General features: G+C 33.6%; 1 protein-coding gene across 1 annotated transcript; it reads right to left on the bottom strand.

Moving 5' to 3' along the window:
* Nucleotides 1–15,883: 15,883 nt before the first annotated feature.
* LOC6641691 (mitochondrial 2-oxodicarboxylate carrier) lies at nt 15,884–16,846 on the bottom strand. Its single transcript, XM_002064648.3, has one exon. The coding sequence runs from the start codon at nt 16,785–16,787 to the stop codon at nt 15,891–15,893; it is 897 nt and encodes a 298-aa protein (XP_002064684.3). The 5' UTR covers nt 16,788–16,846; the 3' UTR covers nt 15,884–15,890.
* Nucleotides 16,847–17,508: the final 662 nt, after the last annotated feature.

The raw sequence follows: 17,508 nt of genomic DNA, 5'->3' as shown, positions 1-17,508 counted from the left end.
CCGCAAACAAGAAAAACAATACTCAAATCACTTTGCCTGACAAAACTTAAAGCTGTCTAAGCATTTTGCTAATCTCCATGGAAAATTCCGGCCTACCACCCTTCAACTTTGGATCTGCTTCTATCTCAACCATGGCATTGAGCTGCTCCAATCCCTTTTTGTGTGACAATATGATAAACGTTTTAGGCAAATATTACAATAATAATAATTTACCAGAATTTTACTGTCTAGCCTCTTCAAAATTTACTTATGATTAGTTTGTAGTGTACGTGTGTGTGTGGATGTCTGTGTCTATGTGTGGATGTATTGTGGCTTTTCATACATTTCCCTTTTTGGGGATTTTCACTTTTCATTTGAGCATTTTGTCATAATTTATGGAAAAATTCTCTTGCGAGTGTGTAAACATTTGCATATACAAAAGTGAATGTCTATTCTAGGCTGTGATTTATTTGTTTAAAATTAAATTTTATAGATTTATGGCTCTGCCTAAATATTTACCTGCTGAGAAAAATCTTAATTGTTGCAAAATTATGCCAACTACAAATAAATGAAAGTAGAAAAGTATTATGAATTTATCAATGTGTTAATAAGTATGAAACATATTTTTCTTTTATCAATATTGCAAGACACAAAAAGGTGAAACTTTGTTGAATTTATTCTAGATAATTTGTTCGGCCACGCTCCGGACTAATACACAACTCGATCTCGAATATAGTTTAAGTTATTATTTGTTAAGTATACGGATTGTCCTTTCTTGGCTTTCTTTTAACATTAGAACTCAAACGTACGGCTTCAGCTGGAATCATTCGCTTTGAAAAAAACTGAACAAACATATTCATAATAAACACTTGGAATACCTGACTTAAATTAAACTCACCTTGGTATCCCTCAAAATCTTCTGGTTAAGTTTATCAAAAAGTTGTTTCATTTTCCAGTTACCTAAGTAACATAAAGCTGACCCAAAATTTCGTTTCTAGCTATTTTATAAGTTGCCGTCTATTCTCAGTGATTGTGGCACATGAAATTATTATTCCTTATAATAACTATCTGCCGCATTTGCATCCGCCTCTTAGAGGAGAATAACTCAAAGTTGCACAATTTATGCATGACAGCAGCGACTTAATCCTACAAGGCGCCAACGTGAGCTGTCAGGCACTCACATCGTTTGAATGCAGATTGCAAGATGAAGTCTTTGCACATATTTGAGACTATGTTCTTCTGTCATTAGTTAGTTGTCATTCAGTTAGGACAGAAAGAGAACGAAGGGATAATAACCAGCTGCTGTGTGCTATAAGTAATCATCTTTGCTAGCTTCACTTTCATTAATTGCAAACGAAAATTATTTTAATCAATGACAATAAAATGAAAAAGAGACGGTTTGAGGTCACATATCAGCTCTTAAGAAAATTAATCGTAATTTTTTAACCAGAATATGGCATTTCATTTGCCGATTGTCTTCTTCATTTTTGTTTGGTTTTGCTGTTAAAAGTGAAATGCGCAAAAATGTAAGGAAATCATTTTTAATGGAGGCGACAATGAAAAATCACTGCCGCATATGTCCGACAATATGTCGCGACATTATTGACTGTTAATATCCTGCGAGAGGGCAAAAAAGACATGGCGTAAGCATCGAATTTTTGTATACCCTTGGCATAACAATACTTTTGAGTAATGGAATAACTTCAATTAAAAACAGAGTCATACTCACATTTCGTTTATAGGGTATACAATGTATTTGCAAAAGATCCAAGTGCAACATTTCAATAACTGAAACGCCAATTAAAATTGTACAATGGGTTCTTGGTCAGGCATTTGGGTGGGCCATGGATTGAATAAGGTTGTAGGAGGAGGGGTGGAGAAAAGAAAAACAACCAACATGTGGACGAATGTCAGTTCAACGAACAAACAGCCAAAAACAAATAACAGCCAGACCAGCCAGACATCTGCATTGGAGACGACTACCATGGTTGACATACATATACATACATATATATGTATACATGTACATACATACATACATACATAAATGAATATGTAAGCCCCAGCCAGGAAGCACACACAGAGACACCCACGAACAGGCTCTCATATGCTTATGTCCTGGATGCTGGATATATGCTCGCATTTCTGATACACACCCGGTAATTGGTATTGTTTGCCTGAACGCGTGTCCACTCTTTGGGAATGTAGCGATTCCCACTCATTCCTCCCCCTCCTCACACTTTTCACACACCTTTCAGTCATTCGCATCGCATAGCATAACACAAACATACACACACACACACTCACATACACACATTTGCACCTTGATGCCACAAAAGCACCGCGAAACTACCAAATGGAAAGCCATGTGCCATGTGACCAGGTAGCGAAACAAGTAGAGAGGAAACATGTATGTATAAACAAGCAACTAGCGACTATTAATTTTCCATTATAAAAGGCAAGGCAATGGGCTCGTTGAGTCATCTCAGCAAATAAAAAACAAACATACATAAAAAAAAAAACGAAATAATAATCGCAAACAAAATTATGTACAGTTGTGTAAGTTTAACGGAAATGCCGCAGTTAAGGTCATTGAACAGTGATGACTGCACTTTCACTTGGGTGACAGCTGTCAAAATATTTGTCACAAACGTTGACAAACGAGTCAGCAATATGGGTCAACCAAATTGGTCCAAAGGACTTAAATGGTTAAACTGCTGATGAATTGAAATTGACAAAGCTGAAAACCAAATATCTGAATCTCTATGGATGTATAATAATTTGATGTGTTTCTGAAGTTTATAGCCTTAAAAGCTTATGAATAGAAGAAAATTTGTCGAAAATTACCTCTATGTATTAAGTTGTCATTCAAATGCGAATGAGTTAATCAGATTTTAAGTATATACTATATATGTAGTATCTGATTTCATTGAGTGCCTTTTCAAGGAAAATAATTTTTTTAGTGTTTTTTGCTGTATTTACGGCAACAAATCGAATTGTGTAAAACTAATATGTTGCTTCGGCCTTAAGTTAGTGTTTCAGCTAGTCGATATGTATTTGTATTGCTTCAAACACGTAATCTGATTCTTAAAGGAGTAAGGTTTAGTTACCTATATAGGCACGTTTCTTACAAAGCCAGTTATTTGTCTTGTGCCTTTGTTTTGCAGGATTTGGATCCTGTGACGATTGCGTTTGGTGGTTTAGTAGCTTAAGACTGCATTTTTATAAATTTTATCCAGCCCATGTTTCTCAATGTCAACCTTATTTTGTTTTTGAGCACCTTCGATTCATCTGGACAATGGGAATGATATCTCATTTCTGATATTTCAATTGAAATCAATATACCAAGGTATTTTGATTAAAGCTTTATTGTCATGGTTAATGAATTAATATTATGTTATGTTGCTTTCTTACTTATGACTAACAACTAAACCCTTAAACAGCTTAATCAACCCTTTAACATTTGTTTTGAATCGACAAATGATTAAAAAGTATGTATGAATTTACCTTGCTCACTTTTGAATTAAATATATATGTACCTTCTTTAGATGGTTTTAATAAGAAAATAACAGAAAAAAATTGATTTTGTTTGGTAAAGGTGTACAATAATTCGATTTATATGCAGAAGAGTTACCAATTTAATTCATTTGTTAGAACTTATCAAGCTGATAAAATTAAACGCTAAATTTTATTTTTACTACACCCTAATTGACTTTAATTGGGCATACAGATTTTTAACTAGAATGACAAAAGTAGAAAGAGAGAGAAAAGTTAATCTTTTTGGTGATGTAGCGACCTAGACCTATAACGATTGAACAGAACCTATTGTAACACTTTAAACCTTTCTAGTGTATCAATTCTGTACAAGAAGAAAATTAGTCTTAACTTTATATTCTTGAAACACTTGAGCCTAGTTTGGAATTAACTTAAAATTAACATCTAATACACATATTTGTTATTTTAGTTTCAGAGGTTAATTTTCAGCTTGTAAATGTTTTCCCAGCCTAATTGATCTATCTGTAATTACAATTTACAAAAGGCTTGTTCAGCATTGGTAAAGAAGTTGTTTCGGCAAGTCCAGATAGGTTAATAAGAAAGTCAAATGTCTAGTTGCATGTCGGCGATTTACATATCGTCTGGCTGCTTTTACTAACAGTTAACTTATCTAGCCATATCCAACAAGTTGGCTCTGTTATGGTTAACATCTCCAACAAGGTTCGCTGCCAACATGGCGTATAAGCAACGTGTTTTTTTCATCTTTTTTAGTCACTGCTATTTGGCAGTCCGCTCCGTCAAGACATGGCCATAAGAGCGCTTGCCTTAGATTAATTTTACGAAAATTAATGCTGCGAAAAAGAAAAGTTCAAATTTTTGGATAGAGTAATAAAGTTACAAAACATTTTGTTGCTAAATGATTGAAATTTAGTAACACTTTATCAATTGTGTTTTATTCAAAGGTATTTAACGATATTTTATCCAATTGGCTTTCAAAAATAGATTGGTGGACTAGTCTTTAGCTACAAAACGTTTTTAAAAAATAAATCATAAAATTTAAAGTATAGTTTAATAATTGTCAATAGTGAGTTCTTTGTAAAGAAAGTAAGATGATTTTAAGGACTTTGGTTACACTTTATTTACAAAGGAATTTAAAAAAAAATAGGTTTATTTCAATTTAGATATTCTGAAGCTTAGATACTAAAAAATATACATTTAATTTTTTATCAAATAAACTTTTAAGTTTATTTGCCCTTTAGGCTTAATGATTTAATTACAAACGAAAAAAAGAAGGAATTGATTGTTGATTTTGTATGAGAGTTTTCTATTCATGAATTAATTTAATATTGTAAGCGATGTAACTAATTTAAATTGATTAAACTTATAACTTTAAGTTGAGTTTTCTGGAGAATAACATCTTAATTCCACCTATAGTACACCAAAAGTGTTCTAGTCCATCTAGCCTGACTATATATTGACCTTAAAAGTTGGAAAACATTACCAGATGAAACTATCATGGGTTATTATATGATGGTAGGCATATGTATGATATATAGAATACATTATATTATACTTAAAGCAATGTGAAATAACATATTCCTAGAGACAAATCAAATCACGTACAACTTATTTTCACACCCGGACAACCAAACATTTTATTTCATTAGCGCGTAAAAATTCCTTTTAATTAATATCTATATGTATATATATATATATATATGTATGTATATTCTGTATATGTGTATAAAAATAGTCCAGCAGTTCGGACTGTCGTAAAAGTTGTTCTTGTTGTAGTAGTTGTGTGTACTTGTAGACCCTTTTCCGCGCCCTTCTGTGCCCCCCATTGCATTTTATATGCTTTTACTTGAGCATAAAATGTTGAAAGCAGCCGCTGCACGTGCGCAGCATGTTTAATTATGTCCGTTGATATGAGGGTGGTGGAGGGAGGATTTGGCCAGGACGATGGGTATAAGTGCGGGTTACAGCATCATGTGGTGCATGTGGTTCAGCCAGTATGTGTGTATGTTTGTGTATGTGTGTTTTTGTGTGGGTGGGTGTGGTCAGTACTAGCTTAATGACCCAGTCTCTGGGTTAAGGTTTTTGCAAATTTTGTGTTTTCATACCCTTACAGAGCGTCCAATTGAATTTAAGTGCCACTTGTCAATATCATTCTCACCATGTTTATTTTTTGCAATAAGTCAATCAAGTTCATATATTGGCTTAAAAAATATACTTAAAATTTTTCTATAAATTAGAGGTTTTTCTTATAATCACCAGACGAAACTAATTTGTATATTTTTAACCATGTTTTAAAATTGTATATATTTTTATAAATACAAGGTGGCGCCAAAGAAGTCATCCGGGTCAAAAGAAGTCACCCGATGTTGTTTGGCTCTAATTTTTATTTTTATAAAAAACTTTGATTCCGTTTTTAAATTATGTTTATTTAAACATTGAGAAATTTATGACTTCTTTTGGCCCGGATGACTTCTTTTGCGCCACCTTGTATTACTTCTTATTCTTTTAGTAAACTAAAAGCAAGTCAATAACAAGCTTTTAAATATGAAATATATTAATTTGGCTAATTTACCGCAATTACCTGTTAACACTAAGAAAATAAAAACAATAGGGTATTCAAATTGCGGCTCTGCATCACCGATGCGGAAATGTTTTTGTTATTTTGTTTATTTTTAGTTTTTCTTCTATTTCGTGTTGCACATTAAATTGCATATGAACTTTCGGAGGTTGGGTGAGTGGTGGAGGGTGTACTTGGGGGTAGGATTGTTAAATTAAAATGAAATTAAAAGTTGTAAGGAAGCGTGGTGTGGCACGCAATGTGTGTGTGTCTGGAATCTGTCTGGTTAAGCTTAAAGAGGATTGCATATCGAAACTCAGGCAAATTAAATGTAAAATTTTCAGCCCCATTTTAAAGCCCTTACAAAAGCTGCAGTAGATAATTATTTGCTTAAAAGTTTAATATGCAATTATTAACTCGTAAATATTAAATCTACTGAGTAAATTGATTGGCCATTTCTTTTGCTATCTTTGTTTGGAATTTCAAGATTCTTAATTACTATACTTTTTGGCACATTTTGATAAGGATGTAACTTAACATAAGTAAATTAAGTAAAGTAAATTGTATTCCATTATCACATTATTTATTTATTTTGATGTGCTAACTTACATATGCCTGAAGGTAATACCTACTAGGTTTTTATCGTCTGATTTGTTTTCAAAAAGAGGAGAAAAACCCGTGTTCGTGCTTTCAAGTGGAATGTAAATAGTTCCATTGCATATCAAACTTTTGTTTTGCCTTTTGTATTAGCCTCTCTAGCATCTATCATCGAGATAAAAGGTCTCAAAATTAATATTCTAATCAAAATAAGGACGACCATTCGTTCTACTAGCTTAAATCGGTTAACATTAATCCGTGTGTTGTTCCAAAACGAAACGGTGTAAAAAGAATTCTTTATGGTTTGTTAAATAACATAAAATAAAATTTAAAAAATCTCTTTAGAAACTTAAAAGCATTGCAATTTATCCATAAAATTCTAAAAATAAAGTCATGGAGATTGGTATGCATGTCTGACTTACTTGTGTGTCTCAAGGTTTTTTTTTTGGTTTTTTTTTTTGTGGTTTTTCTGTTGACCGACAATATTAATATGAATGACTGTCATGCTTTCAGTGTTGGTGTTAGTGTGTGTGTGTGTGAGTGTGTATGTGTAATTATGCCACTGTGTTAGTGTATGTGTCTATGTGCAACGAAACGTTAAATGTGCACGTGACAAGCGTGTAATGAGGAAGTCTTCCGTCTTGGTCTCCTCTACATACCTTCATATATCCACATCTCTGGGTTCGTTGTTCCTAAGGCCAATATACTCTGCTCCTATATGATGCAATGTCGTACCATGTTACGCATATATAGTATATATCTACTTTATATATATATATATGCTTTTACATATATTTCAATCATTTTAAGTGTGTTTGTGTTACAACGTCAGCATGGACACCACCGCCACAAGGATGGCAAGTTTCCTCCGTGTCTCCTTCTTGTCTTGCACGACATGAAAATTGGACAATGATTTATGAGGCGTTAAGTCAAACTTTAATTTCATTTCATTTTTGAGTCCAGTCTCAACTTTAAACATCCAGCAACCAAGCACACGTAAAATGAATAAAAAATAAAATTCAAGCCAAAAAAAAAAGTGAAAGAGAGTGAACATTCGATGTCTGAAACATACGAGTGAGTATATGAAATAAAAAAAGGTAAGAAAATGGAAACGTGTTAGGAATTTATGGCATTTCGACGGAGTGGTGGCAAAAATAAATAACACAGTTAATTCACATATGATTTTAGGGGGAATTTACTTAATTTGAAGAAAAACACAGGATTTAAGAGTTGCATGAGATCAATGCCATCTTCGACAATTCATATGCTCTTTTGATTTATAGAACTTAAATAAAGGGTAGTTCGATTTTTTGTAGTTTTATAAAGGGGATGCCAAAATAAGTTCGTAAATTTTTCCGTTATATTGTTTCCAATATGTTTCGATCTCTTTTTAAGTAAAATACTTAAAATCATAGAAGATGATCTCCAAGGTATATCAAAAGATATTTTGGTACAAACAAAGGAAAACCTTTTTGATATTTATTCGGAAAAAACCTTGAACCGGTATGACAAATGCTTTCAAATACTTGGAGTAAAAGAATTTACCAAAATGTGCCTTCCGGCCCTGAAAAGTATGCTATATTAAACCATGCAAGAGCTTACCAGCAGCAATGAATTTGTTATAAAACTTTAAAACGTCTTAGTTAATATAATTTCTTAAATTCATAACTTCTTATCTTGGTATTAACCATTGCAGTAAATTAATTTAACGCAAAGGCTTGTTATAGAAAAGTTACGTATACGCTGTGTGGGACAGCTAAAAAATTAGATACAAAAATAAGAAGCCTGGGAAAAGCGATGTCTTGGAGCTATGCTGTAACTTGGCTGCTGAGAATATGCTTTATTGTTTTTCTTTTGCCATTGTAACAATGCAACAATATATATTAAATTATTTTCAACAGTAACTTGTGAGCCTTCTTCGGATAGACAATATGGTCCTCTGTATTTATTCACGTATTGAAATGACCTTTGAATTGTGTATTATTGAACAGTCTAGGACTTAAGCTCTCTTGTCATGTAGCTTACATTATTTAATAGCATTTTCTTTTAAAAACATCTACACACCTAAGGAATTACATTTAATAATTTGACAAATTTTCGGAGAAAGGAAATCCATTTTGGTTTTTGCTGTTTTCAGAATTTTCCCTCAAGTATAATCATATTTTCGTCCAACAATTGTGTAACATGTGTAATTTGAGCATTTTATTCATTCATACATACATTTATTCGTTCCGACACACACACACTCACACACACACAGACACAAGCACAAGCACACACAGACACTCACAGGCTGTGATAGGGAGGGGGAGAGTTCGAGTCACGCACACACTTGAATGGCTTCTGCTGTTGCCTGCTGTGAAATAACTTGTGGCATGCTTTGAGGCGTTACGGTACTTCCCCCAATGTGGCCTCCACTTTCACATTCCCCCTTTCCTCTGCTCCATATATGTGATTTTTGCCTTTTTCACACTCAGAAGCCTTGTTTTCGTGTTTGGTTTTTTATTTCGACCAAACTCCTGTCCCCCGACTCTTGTCTACTGGTTATTGGCCACTGAAGCGTTAACCATGGTCAATAAAAAATTTATTTAGACAACCGCAACAACAGCAATAACAACAATAAAATGACGTATATGAAAGGAATATGTACATATATATACGTACGTTTACTATTTGCCGATAAAAAAGAGGAAATTTTGACAAAAAATTGGCAGAAAAAATAGTTGTAAAATTTCCACATTTTCCATCTCATTCTTTCGGTGTGCATGTATATGCCTCTCTCTTTCTCCCTTAGTCTCAGTTGATGTATATCAAGTGTTGGCATTTGATTTATTTTGCTAGGTTTAAATATTTGAAATAATTCATATTTTATTGACTGAACAAGACCGTCAACAAGAGCGAAAGAGACAATGAAACAGGCTACAACAGAGATAGAGAATAAGTGCGAGGGAAAGAGAGATAGACTGAGCAAAGCAATTAAAATGCATTGTGCGCTTTTGTGTTAATTCAATTTGTTTTCGAAATTTTTCAAAGCGCTTTTTGATTAGTATTTCAGCTAGCCGGCCTAAGGCAAGAGGAGGGAACAAAATTTTAAATAAATAGTTGGGAAAATATGTGCGAAAATATTCACAAATCATATTTTTGGGCTATCGTTGATAGCTGAAAGAAATGAGTTTTTTAGTTCGCTTTATTCCAGACATAATAACTAATATTAATAGTAAAGCTGCTAATTGTGAGAAGGCAATTAAATCAAGTTAATTTAAAAAATAAATTTTGTGTCCTTCATAACAATGAAAGGTATTGTAAATAAATACAGCAACTTAGTTTTTGTTGACTGTCTTGTTTGGATTATCTTTAATATCCATTAAAAAATCAGCAAAGGAGACATAAATTTGGTCTAATCAACTCTATTACTTTCAATAACTTTTGCAAAGCCATAGAATGAATGAAAATAATAATTTTGTTCCTCTTTTTCATAATCTTGATTAATATTTAAAAGTAGAGTAGGACAACATCAAAAGGAATTGTTCTATTTCAGGCCAAATAGGCTAAGTTTCGAAAGTAAACAGGATTTTAATTATAAAAATTTAAAATAATGTTTAATTTAGATCTTAATAAGGCTTTTGTCATCATAAACTCTTCAATAATATAATATTGGCTGACCAAACATTTAACAATCTTGATTGCCAACATAAATTAATAATATATAAGTAAATTTCAATATAATATATTTTCTCGATCAAATGTCGACGCTGTTAAATGATTCTCTAAAATAATAGGTCAGTCATGGTTTCTAGCCATGTCAAATATTTTACGGTAGTCGATAAACAAAACTAACTGAATAACGGAGAACAACAAATACTTGAAACTGACAAACAATTAAACAAACCTAGAAACAATAAATGCGTTTTGGGCAATGGAATATGTCTCCAGGGTCAATTTCAAATGCATTTACATAGTCACACATATATGTATATATACACACACACTCAGGCATACACACGTTCATATTTGGATCCAAAATATAGATTAGTGTAATTACTATACCATGGAAAATGACGTCGACATCGACATGGCAAATGGCTCAAGGGCATTTCCACTCCACAGAGAGAGGGATAAGAGCAGAGAAGGGAAACAAAGAGAGAGAGAGAGAAAGAGAGAGAGAGGGTGATGAAGTGGGGAAGAAGGAGAATGGGGATAATTAAGAGTAGTGCGGAGCATGAACATCATAATTCTAGTTATACCATTACATATACATTTGGTTTTTGGCATATTGCAAATGCTGCTTTTGATTTCATTTCATTACGCATTTGCAATTTCATCTATGAATAATTGAAAATGTGCATTGCATACTTTAAGGCACAAATTGCCATTACAATTGTATGTTTGTTGTCGATGTTTGTCGGCTAATTTGGCCGAAATATGCTTATTACGCATTAAAACTAATTAAGCTTGAACGAGTTTTACCTTATTTTCCTTTTTTTTATTTAATTATTGTTTATATTTATGCCTAAACCTGACCGATTGCGAATAAATGTTAGTTTAGCAAAACGCTAAAAACATTTAAAACAATGATAAACGTTGAAAACATTGATTTCATTCAGTTCACAGAGTTTAATTGGAATTTTGATTTCACCGGATATGAAGAGAAATTATGTATGCACTTATCAAAAATATTATAATTATTGAAAATCGTGAAAACGGCTGACTTTTCATTTTTAATTATAAAGATATTAAGCACAAGCGTTCACTTAGTCATAGTCAATGTGAAAGTAATGGTAAGAGAGGCACAGTGACCCAAAAAGTATCATTCGAATATAAATATATACACAAAATCTCCAATTTCTTAAAAATCAGCGAAATTGATTGTTTTGTTTTAGAAAACTGCAAATGATATGGAGAATTTGTGATAAAAATAAATCAGTTTAAATTAACACATACATATCTATGCATCAAAAAGAAACTTTTAAGAGTTTTCTTGATTTAAAAGCAAGCCAGCATCAAAAAAGATAACTTTGAATATTCAAAAATGCTTTCAACAAAATTGACAAGTTTAAAAAACTAATTCTTCAGTCTTTACATATTTTTTTTTGACCCTTTTTGTATTAGAGTTCGCCATTATTAGTAGATTACTATACACTACCAATTTGATAAAAATAATGGTGAAGAAAACAAGAAAAACGTGTGACTGAATCAATTCTGTTTTCATTTGCCACTTGATTGAACGAAGCTCTAGGTTGTTTAAGTCAACATCCTTAAAAATACGGTTTAAATTCCAGACTAGGGTAAGAGATTTCCTTAACTCTGGTGGGTCTCAAATTTAAAGAAGAGTTTAGTTTCCATTGAGGTTTCTCATAATGGGACATATGTATCTTCACTGCTGAAATCTCAGCTATTTTAGACGCATGCTTACTGGCAAAACAATCAAACCGACATCATGCAATCTGCACAGACTCACTCTCAGCTCTAAAGTCGATCGAAAACATCAACAACCACAACTACTACTGTTCCACAATTCGAGACATCATATCGTACAAATATCCAAAATTAATACTAATATGGGTACCAGGACACACCAACATAGCGGGAAATGAAACAGCGGACAGAGCAGCACGCCAAGCTCTTCTCTACCCCTTGACATTTAAGAACAACTACAATACAAAAGACACACAAAAACTCCTAACAAAACTCTTCAAACAGTACAGGGACGAGCTATGGCAACAATCCTCCCCCAGTGGCGGATCTACGGGGGGTGAAATAGGGGAAATTTCCCCCCCCAAAACTCCGAGTCGGATAGAATATCAGATTTTGGTTGACAAATTCAACTACTTGTTTGTGCGTGGATTGCGAGACTTTTTGTGAATATATTATATAACTTTGTAAAGAAGAGGGAAATTATGTTTATGAGGGGACTAAAGACGATGAAGATAACGATGAAAATGATGAAGATTCGGAAAACGACGTAGAATTATCCCTGACCGGAGTTTCTCTAGGCAGGATCGTTTTAAAAGCAATGAAGAAACTAAATTTGAATTTAGAAAACTGTATCTCCATTGGGGCTGATGCGTGTGCTGTTAACATTTCAGAAAAATGTGGAGCTGTGAATGAAATCAGAAAAGAAGCAAATAACGCTACTATGGTTCCATGCTTCTCTCACAAACTTAAAAGCAGTCTCATGAAATCTTCTAATATTCAGTCAATTCAAAAAGTTTCCGACGTCATACGAGAGGTGACAAAATTCTTCCAGAATGCACATCCAAAACGTTGTACAGCATTATCAAAATTACTTGGACACAAGCTGAAAAGTTTATGCGATACAAGATGGGTCGAACGACATGATTCTGTTCTCCAGTTTGTAGTGGATTTGCCGAAAATTTTTAAGGCGTTGACCAAAGTGAGTAAATGGAACAACAGAGAAACAGCGGGTAAAGCAACATTACTTATTGCTGCTCTTAGCTCTTTCGACTTCATCATTGCGCTGTTTTCTTTGAGTGATGTTTTATCCTTGACACGACCCCTCAGTGTAATTCTTCAAAAAGAAGACATGGATTTGGCGAAAGCTTCCCAAAAAATTAAATGTCTAGTTGAAGTTTTAGCGAATCAAAGGCAAGAGGCCGACGAGAAGTTCAAACAAATATACACAGATGCAGAAAAATTGGCTGAGGAATTGAATATAGAAGTAAAGAAACCAAGAACAGCAGGTAGACAAACGAAACGTGAAAATCACGACACGTCTAACTGTGAAGATTACTTCCGAGTCTCCATGTATATTCCACTTCTGGAAAATATTATTGAAGATTTAAAAATTCGATTTTCTCAAGAAGTTCTAGATGGCTTCAAATTATGTTCATTGCTTCCAACAAATGTTAAGGATATGACATCAAACGAAAATACAGATTTAATCAACTGTTTAATTCAACGATTCGGCACTCTACTTAAGGAACCAGAAAAACTTTTGCACCTGAGACTCAAAGGAGAAATGACCCACTGGCAGTACTTTTGGAAAAATAAAATAACCCAGATTTCTCCGAAAAACTCTGCGATACCAGTTAGTGCTTTGGAAACATTGGAACTTTGCGACAAAGATGTCTATCCTACAATTCACGCTTTGCTCAGAATTTTATGTACACTGTGCGTCACAAATGCAAGCGCCGAACGGTCCTTTTCAACCTTGCGACGTATGAAAACATGGCTAAGAACAACCATGCTACAGAATAGATTGGTAGGCCTAGCACTGCTGAATATTCATTATGACATTGAAGTAAGACCAGAAGATATCATTCAACGGTTTGCAAATCTAGGAGCACACCGAATGGTTTTGCAATTTATGTTTGAGACAGCAACTTATTTGTGTTATTAATCTCATTAACGTATATTCTTTGATGAATTGTAGATTTGTCATCTACGCGTAATATAATATACCAAAAATCCAGTTTGAAAACACTTCTATGTATGTATGTATATATTATTTTTGACTTAGTGTAATAAAATGAAATTTTTTCCATACTTGGTCTACAAAAATTTTTGTCTTCGATTTCCCCCCCCAAAATCGAATGCACGGTCCGCCACTGTCCTCCCCACACTATAGAAGAGCCAACTCCACAAAACTCTCAATAAGCGAATACTCCTCAGTTAATAATAGAGTAGACCTTATAAAATTTGCAAGAATCCGCCTGGGACACTCGGCACTCACACATAGTTACATACTAAACAGAGACCCCATACCAATGTGCCATTCTTGTAACACCACCCTAACAATTAACCATATAATCGCAGAATGCAGAGATCTTAATCGAGCAAGAACACAATTCCTGCACCCAAGCCCCTACGAAACCATAGCTTACCCCTCCAACAAAAATATCACTGCACTAATCAAATTTTTAAAAGCAACCAACATATACCACAAAATATAAAACCCCCCCCATAAATTTGAAAGATACAAAAAATGACTTGAATTATATGTAATTATTAAAGGTAATAAAATTATTAATATATAAGAACAACTACTGTAAATAAATATTTAAGTAGATTTAAACAAAAATCAATTAGTCCATTTGTTAGCTTAAGGCCTAGTAGCTATAGCTAGTAAGAAGATTGGCTTTAATTTACAATCACTGCCCAATCACAGTATAAATAAATAAATAATATGTCTAGTTAGGTTGTTTACCAAGACATTGTATTCAAAGTCGTCCATCTATGACTGAACCGATTGAACCCTTTAATTTCGAATACATCTTCCACTGCATATTTTTAATTCTTATTAATTAGATTTGTGGTTTAGTGATGCAGATTTGCAATTTCTTTGTTGAAAGATTACTGTACCAGGGATTTTAATTTTTACAGCGTGTTATTCCTTATTCAATTACTTTGTATATCTTTTAGCTAAAGACAAGTCTTATTACTAAAAAACTATTGATTTAGTCTTTAATGAAGAATCTAACTAATTAAAAGACATACATTGCATTTCGGCACAGACAGCTCTAGTTTATCAAGGTATCCCTGCAAGATCGATGAATGATTGCAATGAGCAACTGCATCTATTGAAAACGATTTTAATACACAAAACGATATTAAGGTTTTTCAATTACTTATGCTTTAATTAAATTACTATATGTAAACCGAATTGCCACAATTGGTGCATACGCAACATTAACAATGCACTTAAAGTTACCAAAAACCAATGTACAAGTATGTAAATTAAGTTCACAGTAAAGTTTGCAAAGTTGTTTTTTGGCTTTTCTGTCTCCATTCATTTCAGACAGAAACATGACCACAAACCGCAGTACTGCACACGGCATGTTGTGCAATTTACACTTAATTGTTTAGCATTACAAAAACAACAACAACAACAGCAACAACAACAGCAACAACAACAGCAACAACAGAAGCTGGAACAACAATTAGAAGTCAACCATAACAACAATTGCAATTAGAATGAACAGTCTGTAAGGGAATTATAATTAATTTATGCCGAGTACTCGGAGTCAACTAAGTGAGCCACTGCACTACATTTCCTTTTGGTTAGATATAATTTCCTTCGTCGTTTTTTTCCCACTTTTTTATTGTGGGTGGCCAGAATGAGATGGAGTAGCAATTAGAGGTCATTAAGTTCTCTTCACGATAGGGAAAATGTCGTCCAATTGAGATAAATGATAGAGGAAGAATAACAAAAGGTAAAGAGAAAGTTAAGCCGATAAAAAAGTATAAAATGTTCAAGAGGAAAATAGTAAAAGAGCATCACACTTTAAATTAGTTTACTTTTGCAATAACCAAATCCGTATTCATAAACTAATAGCATTAAAGCCCCACCTGGACCCACACGCATTAAACTTGGCGATAAACCCTTGAATAAGGCACGAAATCCTTCTTCGCGATATACCATTTGCATAGTTCTTAGGGTCCATTCATATTTGATCTTACCCGGCTTGGGTTGAGGTCCTTGTATTCTTGATTTGGCCATGTCGAAGGGGGCTGAATGTAGAATAGCCAAAACTCCAGCAAGAAATGCCAATGACGTTCTTTGTAAGAAGTCCATAAATGGATCATCACGTTGCGGAAGTTTTATCTTCATTCCATAGTAGAAGCCAAAAAATACAAAGTGAAATATAGCATTCCGTGTCATAGTTGCCGTAATGCCTTTACCGAGTCCCCTTAGACCGAAGCCATCTTTTTCTATTATTTGCTTGGCAACTGTTACAGTATTTATAGATTCATAACGATTTGCCTGCTGTGTAATTTTAACCACTTCGAAAGGATTAAGGAAAAAACACTCTAAAGTTCCGGCCAAAGCACCAGCCAATGCGAAAGTCATTGCCGAACGTTTTGGCTTACCAAACATAAACAATCGCTGACACTGTTCAAACAGTAAAAATTTAAATGCTCGTTTGGGTGTTTCGAATACAATCGGTGGCATTATGCCTTTCCAGAAACCAGACAAACCCTCATAACGATACATTTTACTGAAACAATCGTAGAATCCGCGATAGAGTATTTCTCCATGTTGAGCTTGTGTCCCCTGCAGTTGCATTCGGGTCTTAACAACATCCAGAGGATGTGTAACTAAAACTTCCAGGAGACCAGCTGATCCACCAGCAGCAGTTTGACAGATGGCAGCGGCCCAAGTAAAGTCAGCGATCGGCATTTAAGGCTCTGACTAATTTTTGAATTTTATATAAAATCATTTTGCACCCTGAAAGGAAACAAAACAAATTTATAATATTTTTAAAGTGATAATAAAATCCAAGATAGAAATCAGTTACATTAATTTTTTTCACTTTACAGGTGAAATATTATATAGGCCTTCAATTGAAACAAAACCCCGCGACAGATTATGTGTTCTCCTGTAGAATAATCTAGCTTACCAAAGGTTAATTGCAAATTCAATTCAGAATTTTCTTTAATGTGTTTTTTTTTAATGGTTTTGCTTTACTGTTTGCTACAATAAGAGAGACTCCAACAGTAACTTAAAAATTTAAGCCACATTACCTTAACAAAAAGTATAAACCATTTTCTAAGCATTGTCACAACTAATGAATCTATTTTAGTGCTTTTAGAACGTAGAAGTCGACCAATACTCAGGCAACAACACTTACAACTCCGAATAATAACATTTTTAAGCAAATAAAATACATAATATTCTTTGTTTGTTTGGCTCTTGGAAAGGATTCAGAGCATTAAGAACAAAGAGTCTTTACTAAAATGGTTACTAATTTCAGCATAATTTATTTTCATTTTGTGGAATCTTCCACTTAATAATAATTTACTTCATCACAAGTTTTCCGGAATTCTTACCGACTGTGTGCTGATGCATAACATTAAGCGTCAAACCCTGAGAATTGAAGCAACTTCACCTAACTTAAGTG

The sequence above is a fragment of the Drosophila willistoni genome (assembly GCF_018902025.1).
Source record: "Drosophila willistoni isolate 14030-0811.24 chromosome 2R unlocalized genomic scaffold, UCI_dwil_1.1 Seg200, whole genome shotgun sequence".
NCBI classification, from domain to species: domain Eukaryota; kingdom Metazoa; phylum Arthropoda; class Insecta; order Diptera; family Drosophilidae; genus Drosophila; species Drosophila willistoni.
This window is presented reverse-complemented; position numbering and strand designations above follow the sequence as displayed.

Excerpts from the sequence above, each read along its gene's own strand:
- LOC6641691 (XM_002064648.3), bottom strand. The coding sequence starts at position 16,787 with ATGCCGATCGCTGACTTTACTTGGGCCGCTGCCATCTGTCAAACTGCT.